This window comes from Cynocephalus volans, chromosome 1 (genome assembly GCF_027409185.1).
Source record: "Cynocephalus volans isolate mCynVol1 chromosome 1, mCynVol1.pri, whole genome shotgun sequence".
NCBI classification, from domain to species: Eukaryota; Metazoa; Chordata; class Mammalia; order Dermoptera; family Cynocephalidae; genus Cynocephalus; species Cynocephalus volans.
The window spans coordinates 275,115,356-275,133,666 of NC_084460.1; the positions used below are offsets into that span (position 1 = coordinate 275,115,356).

The window sequence follows — 18,311 nt, forward strand, 5'->3', positions numbered from 1 at the left end:
TTAACCAACCTGCTCTATGTAGCTTCAACTTCAGTGTTGCTGTAGCTACTTTTTGTTTAACTACTGTTGGGCTTATTATTGGTAGAGTATTATCCTAAGAAATCTCTGTCTATCCCATGAGTGTCTACCTACTGAGGTTAACTGTGGCCTCTTTCTGACAAATCAGAAAATCTTGATCTGGGCTTGCTAGATCATTTTTTTCTAAATTTTAAGAGGGAAAGGAAGGCATGCATATCATGCCCTGGGACATCACTGTTTTCTTTTCAACCATTATCTGAATTTCTCTTCATTATCCAGATAGATAATTTCTGTAATTGTCATTCAGGAGATGCCTTTAAAAAAAAAAAAAAAAATATATATATATATATATATATATATGTTTCCTTTGTGTTATTTAGGACACCTGATATTATACTTCTCCATGTTGGGACTATTAGATTCAGTTTAACCCTAATCTGTGACTTGTTAGTTTGTTTTTAAATGTGCTTCGAATCTTCTTCTACTCTCACAGACACATTGAGTAGAAAAGGGTCTAAGATAATAACCAGCTCACCTCCTTCTCTTTACAGGTGAGAACAAACACCTTGCTGAAATATTTCTTAGATAATTTGTGGAAGAAAAGAAATTAGAATCCATTTTCCTGACTCGTAACTTAGTGCTCATTCATTGTACTACCTCTGTCTCTATCCAATTTAGTCAAAGAAACTAAAACAAATAATCATACTGTCTGATTCGCAAAGAGAAGGACAAGCAGGTTTTAGCATAGCGTGATTACTCAACTGGGCCCTTCAGGAAAATGTGTTGAGTGCCTGTTTGTTATCGTGCTGGGAAGATTTGGCTCAAAGCAGGGACATGTATATAATCGCTTATGAAGTTTACTGATTCCATGATTTCAAAATGTATATATACATATATAATGTATTTTATATATTATAAGTATATATAATATTACTTATTTAACATCCTAGGAAGCAACAATATTGTAGCAGAAGATTGATGTTCAGAATTTCTCATTTTTTATTCTGAGGAAGGGCCTGGGTATTAAGAGTCCCGCTCCCAACTGGAGTCGCAATTTACTGTGTTCTGACAACACAGTCACCCTGGGTCAGAGAAAAGGAGTGGGGAAATTATTTACTGCTCAAGAAGATAGATGAGGCTGAGTTTGTAACTTGAAAACAATATGCTGGATCTAATTCCTCCAATTTCATTGTCACTACAATTTTTTTCTTATAGGTTCCTGCAATTTATGGAGTGGATACAAGAATGCTGACTAAAATAATTCGGGATAAGGTATGATCATCATCTTTAGCCAAATCTCTGTTTCTTCACTTTTTTTCTTCTTTTTTTCTTTTATTTTAAGTGCCTGAGGGATCCATTAATGTGCAAAGGAACAAATCAGGCCAGCTTCTGCTATTTAAGTCTCTGTCATTTTGCTTTACTATTTCCGGTGTAATTTTTAAGTCTAAATAGTTGCCTGGCATGTTTGCAACTGGATGGACTTGAGATTAATTCACCTGCCAGGAATTCATTGAGTGCCCACTGTGTATTCATTATACCAAGTCAAAGCATTTCTAATTCAGCTCATCTGACAGGATTTTCGTGAAACAAGTGGAGAAGTAACTAAGTGCATAACAATTTTGCCTAAATTGAGTACCTACGTGCTGGAAAATGCAAACCAGAAAGTGTACCACATTGGTGCTATCATTTGTTTAGTCTTCTTGGAAGAGTTATTTGTGAAATTGAGTTAAATTTCATGAAATGTGTCAAGCAAGCCCTGCATGGCTCATCTCAATTACACAGTCTTTCTTGAGACTATATCAATGACCAAGGTGATAAAAGGAAAGGTTACCTTTTCCTTTCATATCTGGTTCCTGCAACATCTGACCCCTCCTCTGAGAATATCTCATCACCATCTGCTTGCTTCTTCTTGCTATAAGAGGTTGACACTATTTTTTTCTACATGAAGCCTTCACATCCCAAATTGGAAAGAAACTTTACCTCACTAATGTTAACTAAATCATCCAAATGCATTTAGCATTTTCTCATTGAATATTATTACATAAAAAAGAAAAAAAATAAGTGATACAATTTGAAAGTACGTAGTGGAACAAATTCTTCAAGAAAATCTGTTGTAGATTCCTTGTGAGAATGTATAGTAACACAGGCTCTCTGTAAACAGAAAGAAAGATCAGCTTTGTTACCTCACTAATGTTAACTAAATCATCCAAATGCATTTAGCATTTTCTCATTGAATATTATTACATAAAAAAGAAAAAAAATAAGTGATACAATTTGAAAGTACGTAGTGAAACAAATTCTTCAAGAAAATCTGTTGTAGATTCCTTGTGAGAATGTATAGTAACACAGGCTCTCTATAAACAGAAAGAAAGATCAGCTTTGAAAATAAGAACATGGCTACATACGCATGACCAGAAGGACGACAGTGAGATTTTATGCAATCATTCTATTTCATCGCTGGTTTTATTCCCTCCACCTTGATTTTCCTGAGAATAAATGTTAGTGAGATTATCTATCCCAAGTAGATTCTTGTATTTTCTTAGCCTAATTATGTGTGGAAACAGAAAACAGTGATGAGGCTACCAAGATGGCAAGGGAGTAAAATTGGGAAAATCAATTCAGGCTGCAGAATTGGCAGATTAAATAGAATATAGTCAGACCTAATGATTTGGGAAAGCTCTTTTCAAGACTGCACCATGCCCTTCATGTGATGTAAGATGAGCCCTCCTTTCATCATACGCAGTTAGTTTTTCAAAATTTGGCTAAATAGATTAGCACAGAAAAAATACTGCTTTTGCCTATTATAGTACTTTGTCTATGAATGATGCTGGTTAATATTAAAAATATATATTATAGCTTCCACTTGTATTAATCTTTGTTTGAAAGTAAGATTGCATTTCATTCAGCATGTTTTAAGAAAAAGGGAAGGAGAACTGAAAACCAAATTTCAAGATTAGTAATTCATAAATATGGCCAAGGGATTATGTGACTTGGATTCTAAAAGTAAGTGCAGACCACCACGAAACTTAGTAATCCAGGTGGAAGTGAAAGGTGGTTTTTAGTTGGTTTTCCCAGACTTGGAGGCAGCACCTCTGGCTTTAATAGTAGCATTAAAATAACCATCGTGCCTGCATGGCATGCTGGCATTTTCTACCCCCTTACCCCCCAAATGACTTCTCCCCCAAGCAATATGTTTAAAAGGCAAATAAAGGTTTCCTTCTATTCCCTTCAATGCAATAATTTCTAGGAGAAAGGAAAATCAATGAATTATTTTGACATTCCCTCCCCAATAAAATCTTGATTACACAATATAGTGTGCAATTTTCCTCAATACTTCAAGGTAGACTTACCAACAAGTAAATCTCAAAGTGCAGCTCATAGAAAGATGAAAATGTTGCCATGTTCAAGCTAGCAAGGCTAATTTGAGTTCAGGCCCTTCGGCACACTTGGACATGTCTCAAGCAGTGAATATTTTCGTTTAATCTTCTAGAAGTTTATGACTTACGTTGCATTTCACCTTTTATTTGTGAGTTAATTTTACTATCATAATGTAATGAGTTTCAATTCTTTTCAATTTTTTGCAATTATTATATTTCTTATTTTCTTATTGATAGATTGTTTTGTCCACCTCTCCTGTGAAATATCTTTAGATCATATCAGTGAGGAGTTTAGGTACACTAAATATTCAAATTTGTACCAGCCTGGAGGCTGGAGACCTGAATTCTGATGTCTTTTGACTTTACCTGTACCAGGCAACAGCCTCAGCACTAAAAGAACTAATTGTATTTCCCAGAGTGTTACACAAATGTATTTGCAAATTACTTAATCTTTCCAGTTCAAGAAGATGAAGTTCTGTGATGATCATGAGTAGTTATCAAGACATCTAAATCTTGGAGCAGCTGTTTAAAGTCCCTGTGAGTATATCCTGTCAGCACATTCCTTATTACTTCTTTTTAACTGCCTTTTTTTTTTTTTTAATTCGATAGGGTACCATGCTTGGGAAGATTGAGTTTGAAGGTCAGTCTGTGGATTTTGTGGATCCAAATAAGCAGAATTTGATTGCTGAGGTTTCAACCAAGGTGAGAGATTTTCCTTCAGATTCTGTAGTTATATTTTATTCCCTTTACACCTACCTTTCTTGTAATATCAAGATCTTTATTTAGGCAGAGTTTGTCTTCTAGAAACATCAGAGTTGTGGAGAAAAGGAGTCTCATAGTGGCTAAAATATATATTACAAAATCAGTGTATTCAAAGTTGGTAATTTTTACTTATAGGCTTACATGGAAGTCTTTATGCCCTGATTTAGAGCTTATTTTCTATTATATTTTAGCTGCCCCCTCCTTCCTGGTTGCTCAGCTTAAGGCTTTAACAACGTTAGACAAAGTGTGCTGAATTGCCAAAGGTAGGCTGATCACAAGTCAGAGCTTATAGCCTGCAGAGAGCAAAGAGAACTTTATAGAAATCAGACACAGTAATCCTGGGTCATTTTGCTCAGGGGAAATATTGTTTCATACACTAATGATTTATTGTGTTATATAGCTTAGTTCAAAATTAATGTTTATAAAGGTGACTATGTCACCCCAAAGTGAAATATGTTTAGTGTATATTTACAAGAAAGTATAGAATATCTTTTAGAAAGATATCCATTGGTTTTAATTGAATATCTATCTATGTAGGTGTGAGTGAGTCTCTTGAGCTTCATTCTCTGTCCTTAGGGAGCACAGAGCTTGGTGGGACAAGCAAACTAATAAATTACCACATACAGAATCCTGTGATAAATTCTATCAGAGTGTGCACAGGGTGCCACAAGGACATGCAGGGGCAGCATTGAAATGGCATGGGATAGGTGCATCAGAGAAGTTCTGCAGAAGACCGAGGCTTGCTCCAAGACACAAAGAGCAGGTAGCAAGAGTTAGGTAGATGGAGAACTAGGATAACTGTGTTTCAGACAGAAGGAATGGCATGTGTTGAAAGGCATAGAGGTATGAGACAGCAGGATATTTGAAGAGTTACACATAGTTTGGTATGGCTGAGCCAGAGGGTACACACATATTGGTTTACACATTTGGCCAGAAATGAGTGGAAATGGGTTGGGCTAGATCTAGAGGGTTCCATATCATTGGCTGAGCAGCAATACCAGAAACTAGTAGGAACTTAATCGGCATCCTTATGGAGCAAAGTATAACTGAATAAAAGAGCAAGTAGCTGAAGTATTGTGGCTAATCAGGACAACACTCAGGACAGCTTGAATTGAGCAATAATAGCAAGAAAAGAGACAGTGAGGGGGAGTGGGGAGATGGAAGAAGGGTGAACCGAGTGTTACCAGGTAGGAGGTCACCTTATTTTCCTTGTTAAGGATTTCAATTAATTTGGGTGAGCACAGGGATTACTTCAATAGGGGTCTGAGATTTCTGTGGGATACTGCCAATGGATTTTTTTTTTAAAAGAAAAGTTTTGGATACAGTTTGAAATTTAAAGGGTAGATTGCTACCTTCTGTTTTTACTCCTATAGAACAAGATATAAAACAGTTTCCTTTTCCTTGGACTGTGCATTTATTTACTATTGTGCTTTAAATATGGAGAATTCAGCCCTGTTAAAATCTATTTGGAGTCATTGCTGTTGGCTGGCTCCACGTGGGAGTTTATTTTCACTTTAGGAGAGATGGCTACAAACTTCTCTTCCATTACCAGTGGGCAACAAATTCTCTCTGAGAAATTCTACTTTATGCCAGTAGAAAGTGAGTGTTATTTCTAAAAAAGGTAATTGAGGATTTTGGGAAGGGAGGATTAGAAAAAGTACTTGTGAACATAAAACCTGATTTTAATTATATTTATTCATGACCTATTATTAGTAGATCCAAAAAACATATACAGTTTCTTGCCTAAGATAGTTTAGGATTGTCATGGTTCATTCAAAGTGGCAGCTCTGCTGTTAGAGGAAAATAATAATAATCAGCCTTTTTTGGATACTCAATTCTCATGAAAATTCCATTTCAAAGCTGAGGAAACTGAGGCTTAGCAAGTAAGGCTATTTAAAATCAAATGTAACCTGCCCAAGGTTAACCTCAGTTTGAACTCAAGAGACTCCAGAATCTGTGTGGCTGAACTCATGCTATTTCGCCTTCCATTTTGGTGGTGGTTTGACTGTAAAGCTTTCCAAAAGCTTCATTTCTAGAATTTTACTAAATGAGTTCAAGAAGCTTCCTCAAGACTCTCTGTGAACTTATTTTCTTCTTGACCGAATCCGGCAGGGTCTGATAATATGTGCATATTCTGCTCCTCTGCCTGGGATCCCTCCCCCTCGCTCCTTCTTTCTCTCTCTTGCCTAAAGAGGTCACTTTCAAGGGTTCCCTGCTCCTCTGAGAAGCCTTTTCTGACTCACCCTACCTTTGTATTCCATATCGTTTAATAAATAGCTTTATTATAACAAGGATCAAATTATTATTAAGTCTTTGGAAGCATTGTGTCTCTCACTTGAGCATGGTTAACTCTTTGAGAGGAGGGGCCGTGGCTTTCTCATAGTGCCTTTCACATAGCACATGCTCAACAAATCTTGAAAGAATGAGTAAAGAAGTAAAAAGCCAGTAAATGGTAGTCAGAGTGTGTGCTACAGAAATTTCAGATTCTTTTTCCCCTTCAGTACTTTTGTCAGTGTTTCTGATGATTCTATTGCGTCCATAATTAATATAATAAAATTGTCATTATTAATAATAACTGTTACAAATTACATTAGTAAAAATAATAATAGACAAGATGTATTGAGTACTTAGTATATACGAGACATCCTTCTAAACACTTTAGACTGATTAACTTATTCAATCCTCTGAGCAATTCCATGGCGTAGGTATTATTATTAGCTCATTTTACCAAAGAAGAAACCAAGATATAGAGAGATTAAATACCCTTCTCCATTGCACAGACATAAAATTTATACCTAGGAAGGTTTGCACCAGTGTCTGCCTCTTAAACATCATCTCATACTGCCTCCCAACATATTCAAAATAATAATGATTAGTACCCATAGTCACGCTATCATGTAATAATATTCAAATAGGTTTACATTGTTTCACTCCATCTATCTTTTACATTTGCAAAGTGGGGACTCAAGAATTTCTAATCAGAAATGGTAAAATATACAATGAGATAGTGAATGAGTGCACCAAAAAAGTGACTCTGGTTGTTTGGAGTATTCTATCCCCTACTGTGACAAAACCTTCTTATTGATGGGCTTTAGAAAGGATGTTCCCCGCCCTTTTCTATACCATTTCATCTGTGAAATTATTCGTGTGGTGATAAAGCACCAATCAGAATGAGTATGGAGAATATTTTGTGAGCTGGAGTTCCAGTGGGAGAGCCTTTCAGAAATATTTTGTAAAAAAAGTTATTGAAAGAGTAAAAATGGCCCAATCAGTAGCATGTAAAAATCAGAGAAAACACACATTGATATCATCTGATATTTTGACTCTTGCCACATGGAAATGAAGGATGAAGCTTTTAGGTGTCTCGTAATCAGTGCTGACTCATGATGTTCATGTTGGTCTGGAACGTGCATTCAAGACACGCTGACGCATAATAAATATGAGTTGTTAAAAAAAAGTGAATCTTAAATTAGATGTATAATTATTTACATATTTGGAGTTTGATCATGCCATATGTAATATTCCCTTCTGATTTTTAATTCTAAAATTAATGACAATTCAAATGACATAGGACTGTTTTCCCTTTATTTGTTTCTACATGTATCCCTGTGAAGAGATTTAGTTTGAGACACAGCGTGATGGAGGGCTATTTTCCCCTGCAGAATGATAGAATTTTGAAATTGAGAACTATTTTTGGTGGTCTAGTCTAGCATCTTCCAAATGTGAGGAACGCTGTCTTGTAGAAATTCACCTTAAAAAAATTCTGTGCTCAAACAGTTTGAAAAACACTGCATAATACATATTCATCTCTTGGCTACATATATATATGTAATGGGTTTGTGTATGAGACAAGCAAAAATGAGCGTATCTGTACTTTTATCTATATCAAATCAAGGGAGAGATTGCAATGGTGAAAGCCAGCTCTATTTCTTAATGCCAGTGCAATTAAATAATTTTATTATAGCTATGATAAAATGTGTATTTGTATTAGGAGCTTGCATATATGTTGTGACTTGTTTTGCTATATGCCTTGGAAATGTTGATAACTTAATTTATGGTCTTGTAATTGCAATTTTATGTAGCTACAACTAGATGGTAATATTGCTTTATTTTATAGTATAAGTCTAAGGTTAAGAATAAATCTATACTTTTTGAAGTCATCTGATGAGAGAGATTATCTGTATTATTTGTTCATGGATCAGTTTAGCAATAATTCTCCCAGATCTTGGAAGGACCAGGATATTTTTTTTTTTTTCTCCAGAACAGTCAGTGGAAGAAGAAGAAAAAAAGGATAAACTTTCTACATTTTTTCCACTAGTACAGTCTAAGGGTTATGATTTCACATTCTATATAGATCTTATAAAGAGGTAGACATTTGAGTTAAAGTAAAATGATCTTTCAAATATTCAGATGCACCTTTCATCTAAAACCTTTTGCAAACTGTGAAACCATCTGAAACTCAGAATGTGCTAGCTAACTCTTGAGGCAGGAACCACTGTAAGTTCGAACCAGTGTATAGCCCAGCCTTTTAGGCTTTTTCTCTATATTTCTATTATTTCTCCTTTTATGACTTTGGGGAACTGCTACTTGAGTAAATGCCTGTAAAAATGGATCTGCCTCCAAGCAGTGCTTAAGATGTAGATAATGATTATGATATGCTCTGGGATCCTTTTATGAAATCTACCATTTAAATGCAAATGATTGCACAGTAACCCAAAGAGACCAGTGGTCTACGCTAGCTTAGCAATTCCTGTGACTCTCATACTGATTTTATCCATTAGGCCCCACTGCATCAGCCTACTGTATGGTAATTTAGCTCTACCTGATCTGATCTTTATTGTAAGTTGAGGATCAAGTGGTATTTAAAGCACGAGGTATCTATTACCACATCTGTCCAGTGCTGAAGCTGGCAATAGTACCTGAAAATTCCATTGCTACTGATTGTTAATGAAGCAAAACGTGGGAAAGATGTTTGTTAATTATGGAAGCAACCAATTTCTTAGGGATCATTGTTATTACTGCAATCAATAGTTTATATAGAATAGCAAAGTACTTTTTTTCCTCATAAAAAAGATACAGTTTGTGGCACTTGCTGTGCCTTTCTTACAAATTATTAACTGCCAGTCACTCCGTAGTAGTTAACGATCAGTCTGTTACCAATCTAAGTGCAAAGCATCCTCAGATGTGCTTATGATATTTATTGGTCTGTTGCTTATAGTTGGGACTTCCCTCTCACTCTGGTTTTTAAAATGGCAGGATATCAAGGTGTATGGCAAAGGAAACCCCACAAAAGTGGTTGCTGTGGACTGTGGGATAAAAAACAATGTAATCCGCCTACTAGTAAAGGTAAGTAATTCCTTCCATCTCAAGAGAGGGGGTTTGTAATATCTACTGTTAGTGTTCAGCTGATTTCCTCTGTCATAGAGAAAGCTTGCACATTCTCTTAGAATGTCAGGGATTTACACTCTTCTTGTTGCCTTTGATCTACAAAATAACACATTTATCCCTGTTCAAATTAGAGAGAAAGACTGCAATGTTTTTAAAAAAAACGCTCAAGGACCACTAAAACATGGAAGAAAATGACTGTTCTTATCACTTATTGACTGACATTTTGAAATGTCCCACACTCTCTTTCTTCGGGGCTTAGAGATGACCAAAAATCTAGAGTCACTCTGATATCTCTCTCCTCCATTGGCCTACATTTATTAGGCACTGCATGTTTGCAGGGATCATGCCCTGATACAATACACACTTTCACAGTGCTTTATATCAACTCTTAGACAACCAATTAAAATTAGACCTTAAAAATCCTTCAGGAGAATTAAAACATTATAAAAATGTTTTCCTAAATATTGCTTTGTAGGGATTTCTCCTCTCCTCTCCTTTCTCAATCTCTCTCTCCTTTTCTCTCTCCTTCTCTCTCTCTCTCTCTCTCACACACACACACATACACTCATACATATTTGTGTAACACCAAATTAGCGCAGGTATAGGGGTATTCTTCAATTCACCTCTTTGCTAGAGAATATCAGCAATATCCAAATCATGATTTCAAATTCTTGTCAATTTTATTAGCAAGAAATTGCATGGGCTCTTCAGAGCAGATGCTGTGAATGGCCTATCCATATCACTCTCTTATTTTATCATTTTAATTCATGTTGCCCATCTTCCAATTGCAATCATCTACATCTCTTTGCCTGAGGGCTTTCTTTGGTTGGTTGGAGACTGCTAGCAAGCAGGGAATGCCATAGAATTAGTGATCCCTGCAGTAACCCCCAACCAAAGACCAGAAGGAGTCAGTGTATAAATACCCTAGCTCCTCTGCCCCATGCGTGAACTATCTCTAAGGTGAGTATTCCACATCGGCTGTCAGTGTTCCTCAGTGGGCTTAAGCTCCAGTTGTCCATAGTAATAACTGCTTGATAGTGCATACTTTATTGGAGTGTCTCACAGTGTCACTTCCTCTCTATCCTATTAGTATTTCTTGGAAACACCTTCCAAATAAGTTTCTTTCTCACAAACCCTTGTCTCAGGAAATGCTTCTAGGGAAACCCTTAAAGATGGCTTCTAATATACTCTTATGTAGAAAAATTCTAATTTTTCTATCAGAATATAAATATTATAGATAATATGAGAAAACCATAGGAAAGACGGCTGATTAAAATTAGGTCAGACAAAAGCAAACAGGAAAAAAGTGAGAGGTGGATCCACTTCAATTTTGCAAAAAGTGTATTTATCTTTTTCTTTTCCAACTCTTTGTCACATAGTTAGTGAAGGTAACCTGTACTCCTGTGAGTCCAGTGCAACTTTAGGCACAGAAACCTCTCTTGAAGTGTAAGAAAGTCCATTATCTATTTTTTCGCGATCAAAACTTTAGTGAAGTTTTTCCCTCACTTTCATTGTCCATTGGCTCCACTTATATTACATAAAATACGAACAGCTACTCAAAGAATTTTTTGCCCAGTAGTATTTATTTGAGTGATGTATTATTTTTTTCCTTCCCTTTAAGGAATGGTTGGTCAAGAGACGGTCCAGCAAAATTACACTTGGACAAAGAAAAGTTTTATTAAATCCATCATTTTTGTTTTTCTTTTCTAGCGAGGAGCTGAAGTGCATTTAGTTCCCTGGAATCATGATTTCACTAAGATGGAATATGATGGGCTTTTGATCGCTGGAGGACCTGGAGACCCAGCTCTTGCACAACCACTCATTCAGAACATCAAAAAGGTGCGGTGAACCTGGAGGTAGTGTGTATCTGTGTGTGAGGTGGGGGCTTCTGCTCTGTACTCCTGAGGGCTGTGATACATTCCATTTATTCTGGTATTTTTTAGTACTCATATTTGTGATCTCTGAGACAATGTCAGTATAAGCATTCTGTCGGTGAACCAAAAAGGAGAGAATACCAGAGCAAATAGAGCTTCAGGCAAAGTAACTTTGTGATGTGTCCTCAAGTTAAAAGATGTACAGTCCAATCCCCAAATGGTATATCTGTCCTTACAATTGTAAAATGTCAACTCACGTTCCTCATCATGACTGTGGGAACTATAAGAAAAACCTTCAAGTCTTGAAAGAACTATTAAATTAGATTTAGTTTAGTTTGAACAATAAGTACATCTCATTGAATTCTAATGCTACAAATTTGTCAATCATGTTCTTATTTATACTCTCTTTTAATTCAGTTACTACTCTCTTTACCTCATTAATTAAGAAAAAAAAAGGAGGCTTTATTTCTATTTCTTCAGAGTCAGCATTTCTTGGAACTGTACTATTGGATTAATAAAAATTCTCCTTGATTTAGGTTTTGGAGAGTGATCGCAAGGAGCCATTGTTTGGAATTAGTACAGGAAATTTAATAATAGGACTGGCTGCTGGTGCCAAATCCTACAAGATGCCAATGGCCAACAGGTAAGGCAGTTATGCTTTTGTTTAAAGAAAAACCGGTTCTGAAACTACTGTTAGTAACTAAACACAAAGGACTTGGAGAACTTACAAGCCATTTCTTCAGAATAAATAGATAATCATACTTTATGTGGTTCACAGTTGTCTGACTAACTGCTATCACCTGTTTTATTGTATTTTTGAAAGACAGCCTTCTTTAAAGATAACTTTGCTATTGTTTAAAGTTATTTTCCTTCCCTTGGCATAAATTGAGGTTATAATACTCAATCAAATGGTATTCCAAGGGAAATTGTTCTCATTTTAAGCTTGATTTCAGAGCATTGATTACATGTGAAGAAGCTAGTGTGACTTAAGAACCGAGAAATCTTCAGATGCTCTTGGCTTCACTTCTTTGCCTCAAATGTTGCTAATTTATTCAACATCGGGCTTTTTCCCATGGCCCACCCTCCACATAAAGTATAATTCAAAATGATTCAGGTGTGAGCAGTCATCTCTTTATTATCCCTCAATAATACTCCTCCGACTTTACAATTACTGTAGCTCCCTTAAAATAAGTCACTTGTATTTGTTTCTGCTAAGCTAGTGAGTAACTCTTTTTGTTATAAGTGCAATGCTCCCTTTCCTAAATCCGATTATTGAAGTTTAATAGACCTGATATTTAACACACAACATAGCTTCCTGAATTGATTTTTGTTGCTAAAGTTATTGGGATTAACAGTCTGTGACTTTTCTCACAGAGTAATTTTCACCTAAACAATTGAAACTTTTGAATTGTAACAGGCTTTTCTTGTTCACTACTTTACAATGCATTTATAGTCTCCTCTTCACTTTTCCACTTCTCTATTCTTTATCTTCTTTTCTCTCCAGAGGGCAGAATCAGCCTGTTTTGAATATCACAAATAGACAGGCTTTTATTACTGCTCAGAATCATGGCTATGCTTTGGACAGCTCCCTCCCTGCTGGATGGAAACCACTTTTTGTGAATGTCAACGATCAAACAAATGAGGTAGGTGCTCTCACTAAACCTGCTCAGTTGGTGAAGAGAAACACAGGGCTTTAAATACTCTGTGATACAGACACCTTTCCCTGTGTATGTGGGATCTGGGGGGAAGGCGTGTTGAAGAACTCTTACAGGTTAAGTCCCATAGCGGTCTGCTTTTAAAAAAAAGTCATTTCTCTCTGTCTTATTCTCTCATCAGTTGACTTATTAAGATCTATTATTTGAGACCTTAGTCAACAATTGTCTTTCACATCCATTGTTAGTGGACAGTTGGTACAAATATGTTTGGGCTGTCTGGGTGGGACTCTGGAACTCACTTTGCACTGGAACAGTCCTTCAGAAGACCTTGGGGAAGTAATTTAGGAATTGGAGATCGTATGAGGATTTGAGTTTATTCTAAACAGGGCCCAGAGAGGTGCCAAAGTTTATAGACCAAATCTGTTTGGAACTACATGTGGTGAGTCTTCGTTGGCCCATTTTCTATTCTTACAAAAACGGTTGGATACTTCAGTCCTGCAGATCTCCGATCATGTTACTTAATAGTTCTGTTAGTTTTTAAAATGTTATTAAGCATTTTACTCAGTTTTTTATTTGAACTTTATTGTCCAGTGAATAATATGTAGCCACACTTGACATTCATGTTATGGAAGGAATTTCAGTTTCTTCCTGTTTCTTATTCCTTTAGGGGATTATGCATGAGAGCAAACCCTTCTTTGCTGTGCAGTTCCACCCAGAGGTGAGCCCAGGGCCAACAGACACTGAGGTATGTGAAAAAGATGAGGTCTATTATATACTTAAAAAACAAAACAAAACAAAACAAAACGAAAAACCAAAGATGAATTTTTGTGAAAACTCTAGAAACCCAAATAATCACCCCAGATGATCTTGGTTGGTACAGACCATTCTCAAGAAGAGTGTTTTGGTAACATACATTTTATACTAAAATTTCCCAATGAATATCACAGAGGAAATTTTTATCTTTTTTTACATTCAAAGTGGGAAAGACCTTAAGAAACCCATAGGGATGCTATTTTTATTTAAACCCATTATCATTCTAATACATTTAGTTCTGAAATTTACAATTGTTGTACTATGCAAATGAATTCCCTCTTGCTCTCTCTTGTTCTCATAACTGAAATGAAATTTTAATCCCCCATCTGTGACTTTGCAAAAATCCCTATGGCAACTGGTTGTGTAGCCACTGAGGGAGAATGAACAGCAGCAGGAGGAAGAGGGGCAGTGATGTGGGGGAGGAGAGGGCATGCCTGCACGTACGTGTGACTCAGGTGGTGTAGGAAGAGAACCATAAGGAATGCTTAGAGGAGTTTTGTTCTTAATAAAATATTTTTACTTTTTTTGTGTGAGCTCTCAGTTCAATGCTCAGGCATGTCTTTCTAAATAGGAGCTCCCCCAGTGACACCCAGAAAAATCTGGCAAGTCTGGTTTGACTTTTCCTGTCCCAAACCTGTGGGCCTCCAGTAGTAATGCTAACATTCATTATTACATTCATTGTCAGAAGATACTGATTCTCAGAAAAGACATCTAGGTAAAATGAGGAAAATAAGAGTCGTCCCTCTGTAAACTCTGCTCTCTCATTTCTGAATTGCCTTTCTAGATAATTGTATCTAGCTCTTGTTTTAAAATTATTAGGAAATATTGTTCTTAATAGCCAGGTCAGTATAATATTACCAACCATGATGAAACTTATAAGTAAAATTTAATTACATATATCATCTAACACATGTTAAATGTTTTATTAATTTAAAATTTAAATTGTTAGCATGTGTCAGTACTTTAGATTAGGAAGATCGCAATTAAGATGAGTAATAATATCCAATAATATCCACTATCACAAAATCCTTTTTTTTGTCCTGCCAAAACAATTGCAAAACGAATACCCTTTGTTGAAATTTGTCACATCTAGTGGAACAACAAAAGTAATTTATTTGATAAATTTTAAAAATATTCTTTTGAGATTTTCTTAGAGCTGATAGAAATTTAAAAAACCTTGTATTTCTAATTTTAGGAGGTGTAAGTGATACAGCTCCATTTTTTTTGTCTAACTAGAATTTGATTTAGAAGAAGAACATGATATGCAATTAAGGGGTTGAAAACTTGACATTCACAGAAGGCCGTATCTGAAGTATTTATTCTCTGTTGAAAACTTCTTTTTTATAGGACTTGAAGTGAACAATTAGAAGTGTTTATTTGATCTAATTCTTGTAGTAGTAAATATTTAGTTATTGGTAAAAAAGTAAAAAAAAATATGCACAAAATTTTTTCTTTCTTATCTGAAATTCAGATTTAACTGGGCATCTTGTATTTTATCTGGCAACCTTAGGAGTTTTGAAGCTTCTAACTAGTTGGTTATATTTTTTTTCTAGTACCTGTTTGATTCCTTTTTTTCACTGATAAAGAAGGAAAAAGGTACAACCATTACATCAGTTCTACCTAAGCCAGCACTAGTTGCATCTCGAGTTGAGGTCAGTATGTGTGGGCTTGGTTTTTGTTTATGCATTTTGGACTTACTCTACCATGTGATGATGTTTTTTTTAAGTGAATGATGTAAACCATACCAATGTCTATAAAAGATGACTGGTAACATTTTAATCAACCATCAGTTTGCAATTAATTATTTGGTCTGTTCTTGGTGATGTACATTGGAATTTTCATGTTTTGACTTAAAATCATATCTTTAAAGTTTACTTCTTCTAGAATATTTGTAATAACACCATTTAATAAAGAATAGAGTTTAATTTAGTTTAGAATGTAATATTTTCTGCTACCCAGAAAACCATATCCTATGTAAGCTTGAGATACGGTTTAGACTACAAAATCCTTATAGATAATAGAATTCTTTTTGTTTCAACTAGAAGAATTATTATTCAACATCATGAACTGAATAATATTATTTTACTTCTAAAAGGCAAATGGATAAAGATTAATTAGCAGAAGACTTGAATCCTTACTTATTTGAATGTATATATTAATGTGATAAGGTTTCTACCCATTTCCTTCATAAACTACACTTACACACCCCATTATTATATAAAATTTAGAAGGTTGTATGTGTGTTAAATATATACACACACATATTTATGTATGTGTATGTAAGTATATTTATGTAGATACTTTTAGATAATTTATATATGTTTAAATGAAATGTGAACCTCTTCCAAAAATTTTTACTTAAGTGAAAAAAACTTCATAAATTCTGGATATTGCATTAAAATTAGAGATGTTTAAATTGTTATTCTTTTCCCCCAAATATTACATATTTTTCAAAACGTTGTACTTTAAATCACCACATAGACTCAGAAAATGTAGTTTGTCTTCCCCACTTTTGAAAATGCCTTAATTTCTCCATTTTATCAATAAAAGTAGTGTCTTTTTCTTATTGCTTATAGGTTTCCAAAGTCCTTATTCTAGGATCGGGAGGTTTATCCATTGGTCAGGCAGGTGAATTTGATTACTCGGGATCTCAAGCTGTAAAAGCCATGAAGGTGAGAGAATATGATCTTTGCTTGAATTAATATACTTTCTTTAATGAGTCTAATTAGTATTTTATAATTTAGCTTTATGACACTACCTCTTTTCAAAGTCACTATAATTGTTATCATTAACTATTCCTTACACATCTTATAATAAAAGAAGCTTGATCACAAACAAGATAACTCTTTTGAATGTGCACATCTGCAAATTAAGTAGGTTGGACTGGTCTCCAAAATGATTTAAGTTATTGTCTACTTATATTGAAAATATACAGAGCCTTATTTACTTATTTATATTTAATTGAAACGAATTGGTTGTACATATTTACGGCATCCAGAATTCCATTTCAATATGTACATATTTCAGTGCATACAATGTGTAGTGATTAAGTTAGCATAGTTAGCAAATTGATTATTGTAAAAAATATTGATGCTGCTTATTCCTTTTGAGGCAGTGAGTTTTTCAAATATTCTTGTCTTTTATGTGCAGTAGGAAATTTGGACATTCTTGGTGCTTTAAAGTACTTCAGATGCTCTCCAAGCTGCTTCAGGCATCTCTATGGTCAAAATGGGAAGCTCCAGTTGGGGGAGCAAGGGCATTAATGCATTTTGTTCCAGCTTTAGAAGTTGCAACCTGTCACTAGGAAACCCAATGCCTCTATCAGTAACCTGGACAGTAGGATGATATGGCTGGATTTTCAAGTAGAAAAGAGGATTTGATACCTAAGTTGTCAAGGACATCCTTTCTGTTTCTTCAAACCCTCTGGAGATGTCCCCAACCCATACAGTAGTGAAATAAACCTTTAGAAAAATTTCATTGTATACTTAAGCCATTTCTGTTGAAGAGCTGACGTGGCCTCCCTTTGGTGTCCTTATTTCCTTGCATCGTCTGCATCTTGGTGCTAATCAGGCCATCCAGAGGCATTGTGAGCTCTTAGTGACCTTGCCTCGGGCTTTGCAGTGTAAAGCCATTCACCAGAGACCCGGCTGGCAGAGAGCAGAATAGGGGTGGTGGCAGGAAACTAGGCCAGCAAACATGGAAAAGCAGCTGGCCAAAGGTTTTCTTTTTTTCCAGTATTCTATATTCAAAGATTTTCACTTGATAGATGTCTGTTAAAAAGAGGTAACACACAGCTCCAATTACCTTAATCTTCTTTCCATTTGTTTTTATTTTTTTGGTACTCTTCCTACATGCATGAGTGTACACACACATGCACATATTTTTTTGTACACATTTTCAAAGTGAGGCTTTAATTTATTTTATTATGATGCAGTTTCTCCTTAGATAGATGACTAGAGGATGTCCTATGGTTTAGATTGGTTAGAACACAATTTAAGTGTGTTCAGGGTTTAGATTGCATTTAACTCCTATATGGTTTTTATCCTATTTGGGAGTTTTATAAAGAATTAATATTTTCATAGTTTGTATTTTTACGTGTTTTCCATTGATAGGGCAAAGTAACACATTTTTAACTGAAGAGCAGGAATTATTAGATCATATTGTGATTAATTAGGACATTAATAGAAATACATTTATGAACTCCAAAAGTTATAATCGCTGTGTGTATTGTAACCAGAATTAGAAAAACATTAGAAAAAATGATGTAAAATTAATTAAAATGTTTTAAAATTATGTTTTAAAGTGAATGGACATGTCATATGAAGCTATGGGATCTTTTTCTATATAATTTGATTTATAAAAATCGACATATTCATCGTCTAGCACATTCTGAAAAATGCTTAAATATACTTAGGTTTGTTGGT

At 35.2% G+C, this 18,311-nt stretch overlaps 1 protein-coding gene across 1 annotated transcript in view; it reads left to right on the plus strand.

Moving 5' to 3' along the window:
- Nucleotides 1-18,311, plus strand: part of CPS1 (carbamoyl-phosphate synthase 1) — a 114,018-nt gene that overhangs the window by 21,633 nt on the left and 74,074 nt on the right. Inside the window, exons 5-13 of the mRNA XM_063101452.1 lie at nucleotides 1,234-1,290; nucleotides 4,005-4,097; nucleotides 9,414-9,503; nucleotides 11,256-11,384; nucleotides 11,956-12,062; nucleotides 12,924-13,062; nucleotides 13,742-13,819; nucleotides 15,441-15,539; nucleotides 16,464-16,559. Coding sequence (XP_062957522.1) covers nucleotides 1,234-1,290; nucleotides 4,005-4,097; nucleotides 9,414-9,503; nucleotides 11,256-11,384; nucleotides 11,956-12,062; nucleotides 12,924-13,062; nucleotides 13,742-13,819; nucleotides 15,441-15,539; nucleotides 16,464-16,559 — 888 coding nt within the window. The remainder of the gene's footprint in view (nucleotides 1-1,233; nucleotides 1,291-4,004; nucleotides 4,098-9,413; nucleotides 9,504-11,255; nucleotides 11,385-11,955; nucleotides 12,063-12,923; nucleotides 13,063-13,741; nucleotides 13,820-15,440; nucleotides 15,540-16,463; nucleotides 16,560-18,311) is intronic.